The 14,129-nt window shown below is 41.5% G+C and overlaps 2 protein-coding genes across 4 annotated transcripts in view; both read right to left on the reverse strand.

The window, feature by feature from the left end:
• LOC115132142 (collagen alpha-1(XX) chain) overlaps positions 1–3,766 on the reverse strand; it is a 39,756-nt gene extending 35,990 nt beyond the window's left edge. For both annotated transcript variants that reach the window (XM_029664422.2, XM_029664421.2), the window contains exon 1: positions 3,626–3,766. The gene's annotated coding sequence lies outside the window, so the exon portion shown is untranslated. The remainder of the gene's footprint in view (positions 1–3,625) is intronic.
• Positions 3,767–4,807: 1,041 nt separating this feature from the next.
• slc35c2 (solute carrier family 35 member C2) lies at positions 4,808–14,084 on the reverse strand. 2 transcript variants are annotated; one of them, XM_029664423.2, is made up of 10 exons: positions 13,891–14,084; positions 13,046–13,230; positions 12,766–12,916; positions 10,692–10,755; positions 9,095–9,167; positions 7,260–7,428; positions 6,980–7,063; positions 6,690–6,865; positions 6,372–6,501; positions 4,808–6,155 (listed from the first exon to the last, which is right to left on the reverse strand). In XM_029664423.2, exons 2-10 carry the CDS (start codon positions 13,154–13,156, stop codon positions 6,019–6,021), a joined length of 1,095 nt encoding a protein of 364 aa, XP_029520283.1. In that variant the 5' UTR covers positions 13,157–13,230; positions 13,891–14,084; the 3' UTR covers positions 4,808–6,018. The 2 variants fall into 2 exon arrangements, with proteins under 2 accessions (XP_029520283.1, XP_029520284.1); XM_029664424.1 differs by lacking the exon at positions 13,891–14,084 and adding an exon at positions 13,684–13,884.
• Between the last annotated feature and the right edge of the window lie 45 nt (positions 14,085–14,129).

Here is a 14,129-nt window from a genome sequence, read left to right on the forward strand (position 1 = left end):
GGTGAACAAGTTCAATCCACAGCTTTAGCAAGACATTCATCAGCATTTATCTCACTATGATCCTCCATAGAGTCAAAAGGACTTCTGATTCCAGGAGGACCATGAGCTGTTGCTATCGATAAGGTGTCTGATTCAAAATTTTGCACCTCGAATAGAAGTAGAGGGACTTTTGTCAGAAGTTGCTTGTTGTGAGCACTGAGGGAACTTTATGCACATGGCCAGGTGATTCTGCATCTTTGTTGCATTCTTCACATATGATTTGGCACAGTATTTGCAAATGTACACAGCTTTTCCTTCTACATTAGCTGCAGTGAAATGTTTCTACACATCGGATAGTGCCCGTGTCATTTTCCTGTAAAGATGAGAAAATAATTAGTAAATAAATAAATACAATTCCATGTACAGATAAATAGTTTTAGCAGTTAGATTAAACAACACCTTTGTAAGATAAATGTTTTAAAATTAAACATGTATGTTAACAGGTGAATTAACACTCCTCCTCAAGCAAGCTAAAACCCACATGGTAGCAAAAACAAACTAGCAGAAGTTGTTAACAAGTTAAAAATGATTTAAACACACTTTGCTGTAGGCTACTATTTACTAGTTAACAAGAAAATCATGTATGTCATATAAAATGTTTTCACCCTACCCAGTATTGTAATCAAAACTTACCAGAAAGCATGTAGTCCTTGGCTCAGATAGTGTAGTAGTGTGGGCTCAATAGCATCTCATTAGTGTGCAAGATCTTGAGTCAGCTGTACATGTGATGGAAGAATGCATTGTGCATGCAGAGGGTTGCAATTCCATTGAATTGGGGATAGTTTAACCAAAATATGCCACAAAACCTAGAATTGCCTTATGGTGTATCCCACAAAAAAAGGTTCACTGTTATAAGCTAACATTTTTGATGAATTTAAGAAAAATTCCCAAGCTTAACTTCTGGAAATTTTCCCTTCAAGTTTCCGACCGTTTGCAACCCATTTCACTAGTATAATGGAACGAGCTGAAACAAACACTCAAGCTGGACAGTTATCTCAATCTCTTCATTGAAAGACTCAATCGTGGACACTTGTACTGACAGTTGTGGCTGCTTTGCGTGATGTATTTTTGGAGAAATATCCTCTGGTCTGATGAAACAAAAATAGAACCTTTTGGCCATAATGACCATTGTTATGTTTGGAAGAAAAAGGGGGAGGCTTGTAAGCCGAAGAACACCATCCCAACCGTGAAGCGCGGGGGTGGCAGAATCATGTTGTGGGGGTGCTTTGCTGCAGGAGGGACTGGTGAACGTCACAAAATAGCTGGCATCATAAGAAAGGAAAATTATGTACATATATTGAAGCAACATCTCCAGACATCAGTCAGGAAGTTAAAGCTTGGTCGCAAATGGGTCTTCCAAATGGACAATGACCCCAAGCATACTTCCAAAGTTGTGGCAAAATGGCTTAAGGACAACAATGTCAAGGTATTGGAGTGGCCATCACAAAGCCCTGACCTCAATCCCATAGAAATGTTGTGGGCAGAACTGAAAAAGCGTGTGAGAGCAAGGAGGCCTACAAACCTGACTCAGTTACACAAGCTCTGTCAGGAGAAATGGGCCAAAGTTCACTCAACTTATTGTGGGAAGCTTGTGGAAGGCTACCCGAAACATTTGACCCGAGTTAAACAATTTAAAGGCAATGCTACCAAATGCTAATTGCGTGTATGTAAACTTCTGACCCACTGGGAATGTGATGAAAGAAATAAAAGCTGAAATAAATCATTCTCTCTACTATAATTCTGACATTTCACATTCTTAAAATAAAGTGGTGATCCTAACTTACCTAAAACAGGAACCTTTACTGGGATTAAATGTCAGGAATTGTGAAAAACTGAGTTTAAATGTATTTGGCTAAGGTGTATGTAATCTTCCGACTTCAACTGTACATGCATGCATACACACACACTATTTTTTTTATCCCAGCACCCGTCCCCGCAGGAGGCCTTTTGGTAGGCAGTCATTATAAATAAGAATTTGTTCTTAACTGACTTGCCTAGTTAAATAAAATAAATCAATACATTTCTACAAAACCCTTGAATGAGTAGATGTGTCCAAACTTTTGACTGGTTCTGCATATATATATATTTTAAATGCTATTCGAAAGGTTATTATGGTGACCGCAGTCATTTGGCTGGCCAATGACCATCATCCTTAATACCAGGCCCATCACTGCCCCAAGTGTCCCTCGCTGTTCCCATGGGAACATTAAAAATGCTGAGTCCCACTGACACCGAGGCCAGTACAGATGCTTAAATACTGTCTGCCCACCATTAGGACAGCCCTCTAATTTGAATGGTCTAATTACACAGACAGACACCACTCTAAGACCCATTATACTGCAGGTGTCTGTCTGACTGAGGTAGTAGACAGGGAGGGGCATCAGCGCTGGGTCACCAGCATCAAAGCATGCAGTGATGTGAGGCTGATAACATGAAGAGACACTAAACTGAGAGGACAGCTGTGTGTGTATCAGGAAACTGTTGGGTGCATGTTTAGGCATGCAATGGGCACCAGTCCACATGAAAAACTGTGTTGAACAACCATTTTTAAATTTCTAAATATTCAGTAATATTATTTTACCCTCTTCTGCAGAAGACAAAGGCCTAGCTTACATATGACAACTATTTTCCTATATGTGTCCAGTACACTCATCATTTCCAGCCAGAGGGCCTTGACATGTAGCTGCTTGCCTGATTGTTGTAAAACTTTATGTTTCGTCACACCGGGGTAGAGGGCAAATCAATCGACGGTTCTGTCGTATTTCTTCCATACTACTTGTCTGTCAGACACTGGACAGAACAAAATAGGCCTATGGTTATGCAATGAAAACTGTTCTCCTGTGCATACCAGAAAGATAAAAATAATGGTCTATACTAGAAATAATGTGTTGTACTGCCAGTGCTTGCTTCTTGGCCTCTCACAAAACAGCTTTTGGTGACTATTGTCAGGCCCTGAGCCCCATATATAACTCTCTGGTTCCAAGTCAAACATGCTGACCCTCCTTTGGGAAGCAGGTCTCCGAGCTGCAACTTTGTTTAATGCCCTTTCACATATCTACCGGCACCTCTGACATGCCCCCACTTATGACAGCGGTGTTGCAAACTGGGGTTAGGTAGCGCGACCGGGACTCGAACCCGGATCTCTCTGGTTCTGCAGCAGGCATGTTAACCACAACCCCAATATAATTATTTGCCCAGGTGATTTATTTGTTAATTAATTCCATACATACTTGCCTACTTCAGTAGACCTCGCAGGTGGATGGGGTCGCTTCCTTATAAGCCTAGATTGGGAGAAACTACAAGGCGATTCATCACGGCCATACAATGTTGCTGAGATTTATCACTCCACCCCCGCCATTGAAATACATCCAGAGTTTCACGCTCCTCTCAAAATAGAACCGATAAGCGATGTTGGGGCTGAGCTACATCTTTGTTTCAGTCTGTCTACCTGCCGTACGCGAGTGAGAGATAGCAAACCAGGAGCGACTGCGAAGCATGTTCTGTGACTCACCTACTATATCATGTAGGCTAATATAAACTAGATGTAGGCCTACAATGTAACATGTTACAGAGCAAATCAACCTACCTGGGGTCGCAAGTTACGTCCAGGTTATTCCTTCAGCGCGAGATGAGACTTTTGCATTCCAAAGGTGAGGATGTCAACAGGCAGAACTTCCGCTTGCACTGCTTTGCTCCCCCATCAACAACTATCTTCTAGAGTTGGGAATGAAATATGATAGCTCTACACTACAGGCAGCCCTCCTACACCCTAACATGGGCGTGGTGCACTGTTTCAGAGAAGTATAAATTACCAGGAGATCTGCCCTTACTTTCATGTTTGACATAACATGCCTAGTCAGATTCTCTCCTCACTTAGCACATAAGAATCATCTTTAATAGAATATCGACATTATTTAATTATTTGTTTCCTTTAAACTTAGTATACGTGCTGAAGCTGGGGTGCATGCGACCTCGGAGAAAATGTGGCAACTGGTAGGTTAATACAGTATATAAAAGGCGAGAAAGTAATGTCAAAAATGCTTTCTGAATAAGACTAAGGGTTCTTACACAAAATAAACATTTACTGGACCAAAACCCAACACCCAATGAAAACAGTAAATGGCAAATGCTAAAGTGAAGGTAAAGATAAAACGTTGTAAACATTAGGTAAACATTATCATTCATGGTCTACTCTGGTTATAACCCATGATGACAGATTTCCCACATATCCATGTCAGTCAGAGATGGACTGGCCATAGGCAGTTCAGACAAATGCCAGATGAGCTGGTCCATCTTTTGCTCTGTGGCTCTGTCTAAATTGGGGGTTTTGCACCGAATGAAAATTATTTGGCTAATAATGGGAGCCTCGAGAAAAAAATTGGGCCGGTATGGGAGCCTCAAGAAAAATAATGGGCCATTGTTATAGAAATGCATGGGCCGATTTCTGATCCCAGTCCGTCCCGGTTGTCAGTGTTACCACATTTCCAAACTCAGTGACAGGTCCCATCTCTGTCTTCCCAGTGAATTGTGCTCACATGACCACAGGTTTTATAAGTTAAGTCAACTCAATCAGATTGATGAGAGGGAGCTCTCTCCTCATGAAATGAGATTCCAAATGAGAAAATCTAATAGAGGCAGCTGAAGGCCTGGCAGTGCACATCATGTTAAATCTGATTATATGGTCAGCCAGCAGGTGAGGACCACATAACAAACAAGAGTACAGCTATTTGAAAGACCTCGGTGGAGAAATGATGCATACAGCTCTGAATAATTGTGCAAATGTTTTATTTCAGAACATACAGTACATAGTAGCAGCAACAAAAGCTCTGTGCTTACCCAATTCAATATAAACAAATGATAACCTAATGTTTAGAAATTGCTTTAACTCCAATAATCAAATTTAATTAGCATTTGACAATGTGTAGCTCAGGGTTCAGGGTTCAATTCCCACAGGGGACCAGTATGAAAAGGTAATGACAAATGTGTGCTCTCAACTGTAAGTCGCTATGGATAAGAGTGCCTGCTAAATTACCAAAATGAAATATTTACACACTCGTCTCTAACATGGAGGGTTAGCATTTCAGAAAATGTTGTCCCTATGTCGGATGTAATTTAATACAAAATATCCACAGGGAAGTATTATCAACACGTCCTTTAGTACAGTGGTCTGTATATCAGTTTTTATTTTCAATACTGATGCAATTTGCATGTGACGAACACTTGCCCAATATGGCCGAGCCAAACCACACACCGAATGGCAAACAGCTATTGTTTACATATTGTGCAGCACGTGCAATGAGTCAAGAGATTGAAAATACAAGCGACAGAACCTACTGGCACCGCAAAAAGTCAGGTAAACAACACTTTGCTGTGGATACCCTATCTCCACCTACCGCCAGAAGGACCAACAGCACGTACAAGCAGTAAAGTATGTGTAAATATAATTGTATTCAACATTTTGGCTTATAGAGAATATTGTTTATTTTTTTAGGGCGACTTCGGTCAGACTGACAATCATGGAGTAACCATGGTAACAGTCTGATGTTTAGGCAAGTGGTCCCCCATTTCTAGAAACATTTATCATTATAATGGCACATATGGTTTGGTCATTTCACATTATAAGGTAAACACTTTTCTTTCACATCACTGAAGGCCCTGAAAAGGCAACAGTAAATGCATTTGATAAAGTTTAGTGTGTCCGTCCGTGTTACTGTCGGTAATGCTCAGCCATTTTGGACAAATGCTGAAGAGAATGTTGTCTGTAGAGGAGGGTTGGAAGCCTTCCTTTCTGTTCCTCTGTGGCCAAAAGCCAAAACACGTTGCAATAAATACACTTTTTTATTTAATTCCATTTGTCCTCCAAGTGTTCCAGAATATCCTTCTCAACTCCTGCACTTTGGTTGGAAAGGGAGGTCGAGGCAGTGATCCCTTCTCTTTGCCTCTCTGGAACAAGACAGTCAGTCAGCCATCTTGTTTGATTCAGAGTAGAATCTCCTGCTCTTTATCATCATCAGCAGCAGCTGTCTCCTCCCCCTCGTCTTCCTTATGACATAATAGTGGTACTTCCAGGTCTTGGCTGTTTTTAACGGGCAGCTGTCTCAACGAGTGAATTTTACCTGGAGTACATTAGAAAAAGGACACCCAATTACTGGATATGATGGACAGCTTGGTGAAATACCTTTCCATTAGCCTCGGTACCTTCAGCAGCGCTGGCTTGATTAACAAACAATTACAACATACCTAATATACCGACTACACCAGGGATAGACTGATAACAATTTGCTTTCATTTTACAGTGTAGGATACCACATATAGTAATGGTATGAACTTACTTTTGGAATAGTAGGTCTTCAGCCCCACATGCAGGGAGATGCCAGAAACACAGACAGCGAAACCCATCAAGTTGAGTCCACTCATCCTGTCCCCCATCAGGCCTGCTGCCAGCAGCAGAGTACACGCCTCCTAGTGGGGGCAGGGTGGGTACGTTAGGGGGAGATGAAAAACACACTTTAAATAAAGAGTGTAGGGGAGGTGAAACAAGGAGTGCTTGAGACAGCGGGAGAGATGGTACAAAAGGAAGCAATTTCAAGTGAGGGAGCTGAAGGGATACAGAGAGGGTAACTTGTGATATACTGTGTTATCCTCCTTACCTTAAAGATCCCTGCTATGGATAAAGTGAGACTGGAGGTCTTTGAGACTAGCAGGAACTCAGAGAAGCCCAGGCCAAAGGCCAGTGATCCGCCTATACTCAGCATGACCAGAGTGTAGAGCAGGGGAGAGAGCTCATTCACACGGAACAGCTTCTCTGAGGTACTTAGGCTCAGCCCTGCAGACAGAATCAGAAGTACTGACACACAGATAGAGGCACTTATGTCATACCCAGACTGACAGGCATGGACTATCACAAACAGGTTAGAGAGAAGCATAGTAAAAGTCTAACCTTCGTTGAAGAGGAAGAGCGGGAAGAGTCCCATGAACATGAGCGGCTGTAGATGGTACATGGTGTCTATTGGGTTCTGGAGCCCTGTGGGAGTGGAATGTGGAAGAGTGGGGTTACTGGGCTGAATGCCTAATCAGGGAATAAAAGGACAAGTCCAAACAACAACACAATGACGCTCGGTAACTAGTCTCCCTAGGCAGAAGTGTTGCCTCCCACATTAACCATGTTCTGACATCCACTGTTTCCCGGTTGGGATATCTGAGACTAGGTGTTTACTGACCCAGCTCTGCTTTCTGCATCAGGACCTGCGTGAGGGTCCACCGGATCCCACCGATGAACGATGCAAGCAGTACCATGATGAAGCCCTTCAGGTTGAACTGGGTCGACTTGAAGGTGAACATGAACAGGCCGCTCGCTATCAGAAGGACCACCACGATCAGGTATGGGTTCTGTAAAAACAGAGTAACTTGGGGGTCAGAACAGAAGCCTTTCATCCACATGCATACATTATGCACTTCCTCATCTTCTCACATCATACACATCAAGGGCATGGAACAAGAGTACACAACCATAAATAAATATATATAAATACACACACATTTAACAAAGTGCGTATACAGTTAGATACACCTGAAGGGAATGGAACTTCCTCCTATGCATGAAAAGTGAATCCATTCACTGAATCCTATAGCTCGTTAGAACATTGGAAAGTCAGTGTCTTGGTGGGAAGATTGCAACCGCAGAGACTTCAATTAGGCAAGTCTTGCCTTTGTAGTAATGAATGATCCAGATATTACACAGACTAATTTGTGAGGGGGTGTGGTAAGAAATCCTTCAATGAGAATGGCCTAACCATGTGAGCGGCTACGGTACACCTAAGTGTAAGGGATGTGCATCTTTCCCTTTCAAGACGATTTGATACGTATCTAACGTTCGATACATGGGCTCCCATACAATACAGGAACGATAGTCTACGTTTTAGTTGAAAACGATTCGGTGCGATTCGAGGAATGAACCGATGTGGTTTGATGTGATACAACGCACAAACATGTGTTGCATAAACACATTCATTTTCCATTTTAAATTAAAAATTGCTGCTGATGGAGCTAATGAGCTGGGACTCTTGAGCCAGATCTGTCTGAGCGTGTGTGTGGTGTAAATGATGTACATTTCTATGATGTATGTATGCACCTGAGCTGAGCCATAAGGGAAACTTTGATGCTTTACCCTGTATATCTAAAAATGACCATATACAGTGCCTTGAGAAACTATTCACACCCCTTGACTTTTTCCACATTTGGTTGTATTCCAGCCTGAATTTAAAATGGATTAAAGTTCAATGTTTTGTCACTGGCCTACACACAATACTCCATAATGTAAAAGTGCAATCATGTTTTTCTACATTTTTACAAATTAAAGAAAAATGAAAGGTTGAAATGTCTTGAGTCAATAACAATTCAACCCCTTTGTTATGGCAAGCCTAAATACGTTCAGGAGTACAAATGTGCTTAACAAGTAACATAATAAGTTGTATGGACTCAATCTGTGTGCAACACTAGTGCTTAACATGAATGACTACCTCATCTATGTACCCCACACATACAGATAATTGTAAGGTCCCTCAGTCGAGCAATGAATTTCAAACAGATTCAACCAAGCCAACAGTGACTTTAAAACAGTTAAATTTAATGGCTGTGATAGGAGAAAACTGAGGATGGATCAACAACATTGTAGTTACTCCACAATACTAATCCAATTGACAGAGTGAAAAGAAGGAAGCCTTATTTTGCATTTCAAACCTGTTCTACTTTTAACATAAATACAGAACATTCTACTTATTTTCTTCAAAGTTCAGCAACATCTTATTATAAAAGCCAGGATTTGATCGCCGATTTTGACAAGCACCATTTAAAAGTAATTTCCGATTGAACCCACATATGCAGCGCTTACTGTGAATGTGGTGTCTGCAAACACAGTCTTTCAAACATGTAGTACGAACAAAGAGTGAATTTTAAATGCAATGTTCTGTCATGCAACACCCATAAATAGTACTGGATAAACAATGACCAAGATGAAACAGCAACAGTTACCCCATCTCAAGTGAAATTGACTTACCGGATGCTCTAGTTTAAAAACCAATGAGAAGAAGAGGATGAAGAGCACTGCAGAAGACTTGGTCATTGTGTACCTGGAGGAAACATACAAAGACATTCAGAACATTGATGATCAAAGTTAGGAAGATACATACAGTGCCTTCAGGAAGTATTCATAACCCTTGATTTATTCTACATTTTGTTGTGTTACAGCCCAAATTCAAAAATGTATTCAATAAAACAGCTCACCAATCTACACACAATGACACATAATGACAAAGAGAAAATATGTTTTAAGACATTTTTCAAAATGTATTGAAAATTAGATACAAAAATCTAATTTACATAAGTATTCATAACCCTGAGTTAATACATGTTAGAACCACCTTTGGCAGCGAATACAGCTGTGAGTTTTTCTGGGTATGTCTCTAGGAGCTTTGCACACCTGGATTGTACATTATTTGCATATTATTATTTTTAGAATTCTTCAAGCTCTGTCAAGTTGGTTGTTGATCATTGCTAAACAGCCATTTTCAAGTCTTGCCATAAATGTTCAAGTCGATTTTAGTCAAAACTGTAACTAGGCCACTCAGGAACATTCAATGTCATATTAGTAAGTAACTCCAGTGTATATTTGGCCATGTGTTTTAGGTTATCGTCTTGCTGAAAGGTGAATTTGTCTCCCAGTGTCTGGTGGAAAGCAGACTGAGTCAGGTTTTCCTCCAGTATTTTGCCTGTGCTTAGCTCTATTCCGTTTCTTTTTATCCTAAACAACTTCATAGTTCTTGGCGATGACAAGCATACCCATAACATGATGTAGCCACCACCATGCTTGAAAATATGAAGAGATGTACTCAGTAATGTGTTGTGTTTGCCCCAAATATAACGCTTTGTATTCAGGACATAGAGTTCATTTCTTTGCATTACTTATTTAAACTCTGTCAATTAGGTTAGTATTGTGGAGTAACTACAATGTTGTTCAACTCTGTTTTAAAGTCACTATTGGCCTCATGGTGAAATCCCTGAGGGGTTTCCTTCCTCTCCAGCAACTGAGTTAGGAAGGACATTGTTTCTTTTTAGTGAGTGTGTGGATTGACCCAACATGCTCAAAGGGATATTCAATGTCTATTTTTGTTGCTCTTCCAATATGTGTACTTTTTGTGAGGCATTAGAAAACATCCCTGATCTTTGTGGTTGAATCTGAGTTTGAAATTCACTGCTCGACTGAGGGACCTTACAGATAATTGTGTGTGTGGCGTACAGAGATGAGGTAATCATTAAACAAATTTTGTTAAACCCTATTATTGCACAGAGTCCATTAAATGTATTATGTCACTTGTTAAGCACATTTTTACTCCTGAACTTATTTAGGCTTGCCATAACAAAGGGGTTGAATACTTATTGACTCAAGACATTATTTATTAATTTTAAACATTTCTAAAAACATAATTACACTGTGACATTATGGGGAATTGTGTGTACTGTAGGCCAATGACACAAAAATCTAAATGTATTCCATTTTAGATTCAAGCTGAAACAAAATGCAGAAAATGTAAAGGGGTGTGAATAGTTTCTGAAGGCACTGTAGTAAACACACACACACACGCACACACACTTACAAGCTGATGGTGATGAAGAGGAAGCTCCAATTGGAGAGTCCAATGTCCAGCGCTGTTGCAATGGCTGAAAGAGACAGCTTTTTAGGACTGTTGATCATATCATGGCACACTGTTTTATTCCTACTAAAGGGTTTCTTTCTTACTGACAGGAAGGTGAATGCCTCATGAGATTAGTTCAACTGCTGTACCCCATCAGAGGGGTGTAATATACTGTACAACAATATAAATGCAACATGTAAAGTGTTGGTCCCATGTTTCATGAGCTGAAATAAAAATTCCCAGAAATGTTCCACATGCACAAAATATTATTTTGAGGATAAATTTGTTTACATCCCTGTTAGTGTACATTTATCCTTTGCCAAGATAATTCTTCCACCTGCCAGGTGTGGCATATCAAGAAGCTGATTAAACAGCATGATCATTACACAGGTGCACCTTGTGCTGGGGACAATAAAAGACCACTCTAAAATGTGCAGTTTTGTGACACAACACAATGCCACAGATGTCTCAAGTTGAGGGAGCATACAATTGGCATGCTGACTGCAGGAATGTCCACCTGAGCTGGTTGCCAGATAACTCAATCATACTTTCTCTACGATAAGCCGCCTCCAACATCATTTTAGAGAATTTGGCAGTACGTCCAACCAGCCTCACAACCGCAGACCAAGTGTCACCACACCAGCCCAGGACCTTCACATTCGGCTTCTTCACCTGTGGGATCGTCTGCAACCAGCCACCCGGACAGCTGATGAAATTGAGGAGTATTTGTCTGTAATAAAGCCCTTTTGTGGGGAAAAACTAATTCTGATTGGCCCTCCAAGGCCCACCCATGGCTGCACCCCTGCCCAGTCATGTGAAATCCATAGATTAGGGCCTAGTTAATTTATTTCAATTGACTGATTTCCTTATATGAACTGTAACTCAATAAAATATTTTAAATTGTTCCATGTTTCTTCAGTGTACAAAGCAGGATCAATTAGTTAGTCAGCCAACTTTAACAACCAGAAATAACTTGATTTTCTGGTTCATTATGAAATCTAAACTTAGATATGCGTTTTGGTTGTTGAGTCGATTAGGGACCATGCACATTTTCAGCGCATCTATATTTAGGCAAGTTAGATGGCTAACTCATTGATCCTGCTTTGTAGTATACCCCTCAAAACCCCAAATACAGTTTATGGTTGTTTTACACCTTTGTTTGTATCCACTACAAGGCCATGGTGCTTACCTATGGAACAGCCCCTCCCTACCTTTAGGCTCAAACCCTACACTTGAACCCGAGCACTCCGTTCTGCCACCTCAGGTCTCTTGGCCCTCCCACCCCTACGGGATGGCAGCTGACCATCCATGATATCAAAATTATAGTTTTAACCAGGTTTTCAGGCTATACAGTTTTTGTTTACAATTACTCCCACTCAGCCCAGTCCAAAGCTCTTCTCTGTCCTGGCACCCAATGGTGGAGCAAGCTTCCCCCTGAAGCTAAGATAGCAGAGTCCCTGCCCACCTTCCAAAAACATCTGAAACCCTACCTCTTCAAACAGTATCTTAAATAATCCTCCTCCTCACCTTGACCCCCCCCCCCCCACCCCCACAAAAAAAATGAAGAAAAATAGCAGCACTTGTACTACTTGACTTACTTTCTATGCCTGTGCTATGTGGTTGTCCCACCTAGCTGTCTTAAGATGAATGCACTAACTGTAAGTCCCTCTGGAGAAGAGCATCTGCAAAATGACTCAAATGTAAACAAACACTGTATAGGCTGAAAACATGGTTAAAACTATAATTCTGATCTCATGGATGGTCAGTCCTTCCATCCATAGCTCTGTCTATGAATTAGAGAGTGGATACATTTCTCCAACCCCATCCCTCTGTTACAGTTTCAACTGCAGATTGCCCCTTTAAGATGTATTTAAGTAGTTCCAGCCAAGATTAGTAGAGAGAAAAGTAGAAAGTGGTATCTTATCACACAGACGGACTATGCCTTTTATTATGCAGACTGAAGTCCATGTTGATTATATCGTGTCACATACAACTCAAACTGTTTGGCATACATTCCTCTAATATATGCACTCACCGACTGGGGCAACCTTTGTGAGGTAGTCTGTCCAGTTCAACATGACCCGAGGCTTCCCTGTCCAGCATTGCATGGCCGAGCGGGTCAGGGTAGAGAGACAGAATATTATGGTGAGGTGGAGCAGCGTCATGAACAGTGGGTAGTGGAAGCCCTGAGAGAAAGAGGGAAAGGGGTGGGAACAGTGACAGTGGGATAAACTACATGGCACTGCATGCAAAGCAAACATACCAAGTACACAATGTTATGTCGCATGAGGAGTGTGAGCCAGCCTCAGACTGACCGTCATCAGCCACTTGTTATAAAAGGTGATGCCAATGGAGAAGACATAGTAAACGAGGACCAGGCCCACAGTGCGGACAGTCCGGCATAGGACCTGGACAGGGCAAGCCATGGTGCTGCTTCACCCTTCCCCACAAGAATTACTTGCAGAGGCACCGTCTTCAAACAGGAACAATGTGCTGAAAGCTGGGAAGGGAGAGAAGAGGGAAGAGCGAGAAAGATGGGATAAATTGACAATATAATCAAAGACAAAAGAACTGATATAATTTGCTGCTGGCTGAGCATGTGACTGCGTTGAGGAATCTGTTTGACCAGTCTTATTAGTGAGTAATGAGCATACTCCCAGCTGTATGTTAGCACTGACGCAGCGTGTTGTGGGGATACTGTACATGAACATGCAGATTTTTTTCATAATTAACATTGTAGCTATAATCTCAGATAAGCCTATGTTGCCAAGCTAAATAGATGCATTGCTGCTGATGAAGGCACTGGAAAACATAAACCTGAGCCATATGGCATGGCTAACAAAGCACAAAATATGAACGGGCAAGCCACTGAGGTAGACAGTGGATAACTTGTTAGCTGAACCAGATATCTTATGAAATTTTAAAACTCTAGCTACTGTCTGGCTGAACTCACCTGCTGACGAACAGCGGCGAAAGCAGGTAAACTAGCTAGCTAACTAACGTTAGCTAAGAAAAGTGTGACCGGTCCTGTTAACTGCTATACAAAGCTGCGTCTAAATACCGTAACGTTGGCTAGCTAGCTTAGCTATCAAGCGATGCATATAAACACATGACTGTACAGAGTAATTGAACATTGTTTTACAAATTACAGTAACGTTACTTTGTTGTTGCCAGTTAGTCCACTCTACACACGGGCCATGGCATCGATTCATCAGTACAACCCGCAGGCTCTACGTGGACTGAGCACAGCCAGACAAGCGATGCACTTGATTTTGCTTCCCCGACGCTCGTCGGTGCTTGGTGAAATGTAGACCTCCAATGCAATGGATCACTCTGCCTACCCGGTCCGATGGCTGACCTGAATCAAGTGCGCCCGACTCCAGCACTGCAGCTAGGTGG

This window comes from Oncorhynchus nerka, linkage group LG7, assembly GCF_034236695.1.
Source record: "Oncorhynchus nerka isolate Pitt River linkage group LG7, Oner_Uvic_2.0, whole genome shotgun sequence".
Lineage (NCBI taxonomy): Eukaryota > Metazoa > Chordata > Actinopteri > Salmoniformes > Salmonidae > Oncorhynchus > Oncorhynchus nerka.

Bases quoted from the DNA above. Each gene is read 5' to 3' on its own strand.
- slc35c2 (XM_029664423.2), bottom strand. From the start codon at position 13,156: ATGGCTTGCCCTGTCCAGGTCCTATGCCGGACTGTCCGCACTGTGGGC. The intron at 10,756-12,765 runs GTGAGTGCATAT...TGTCTCTTTCAG, and splicing joins CACAAAGGTTGCCCCAGTCG to CCATTGCAACAGCGCTGGAC. The intron at 6,502-6,689 runs GTAAGGAGGATA...TGCCCCCACTAG, and splicing joins CCATAGCAGGGATCTTTAAG to GAGGCGTGTACTCTGCTGCT.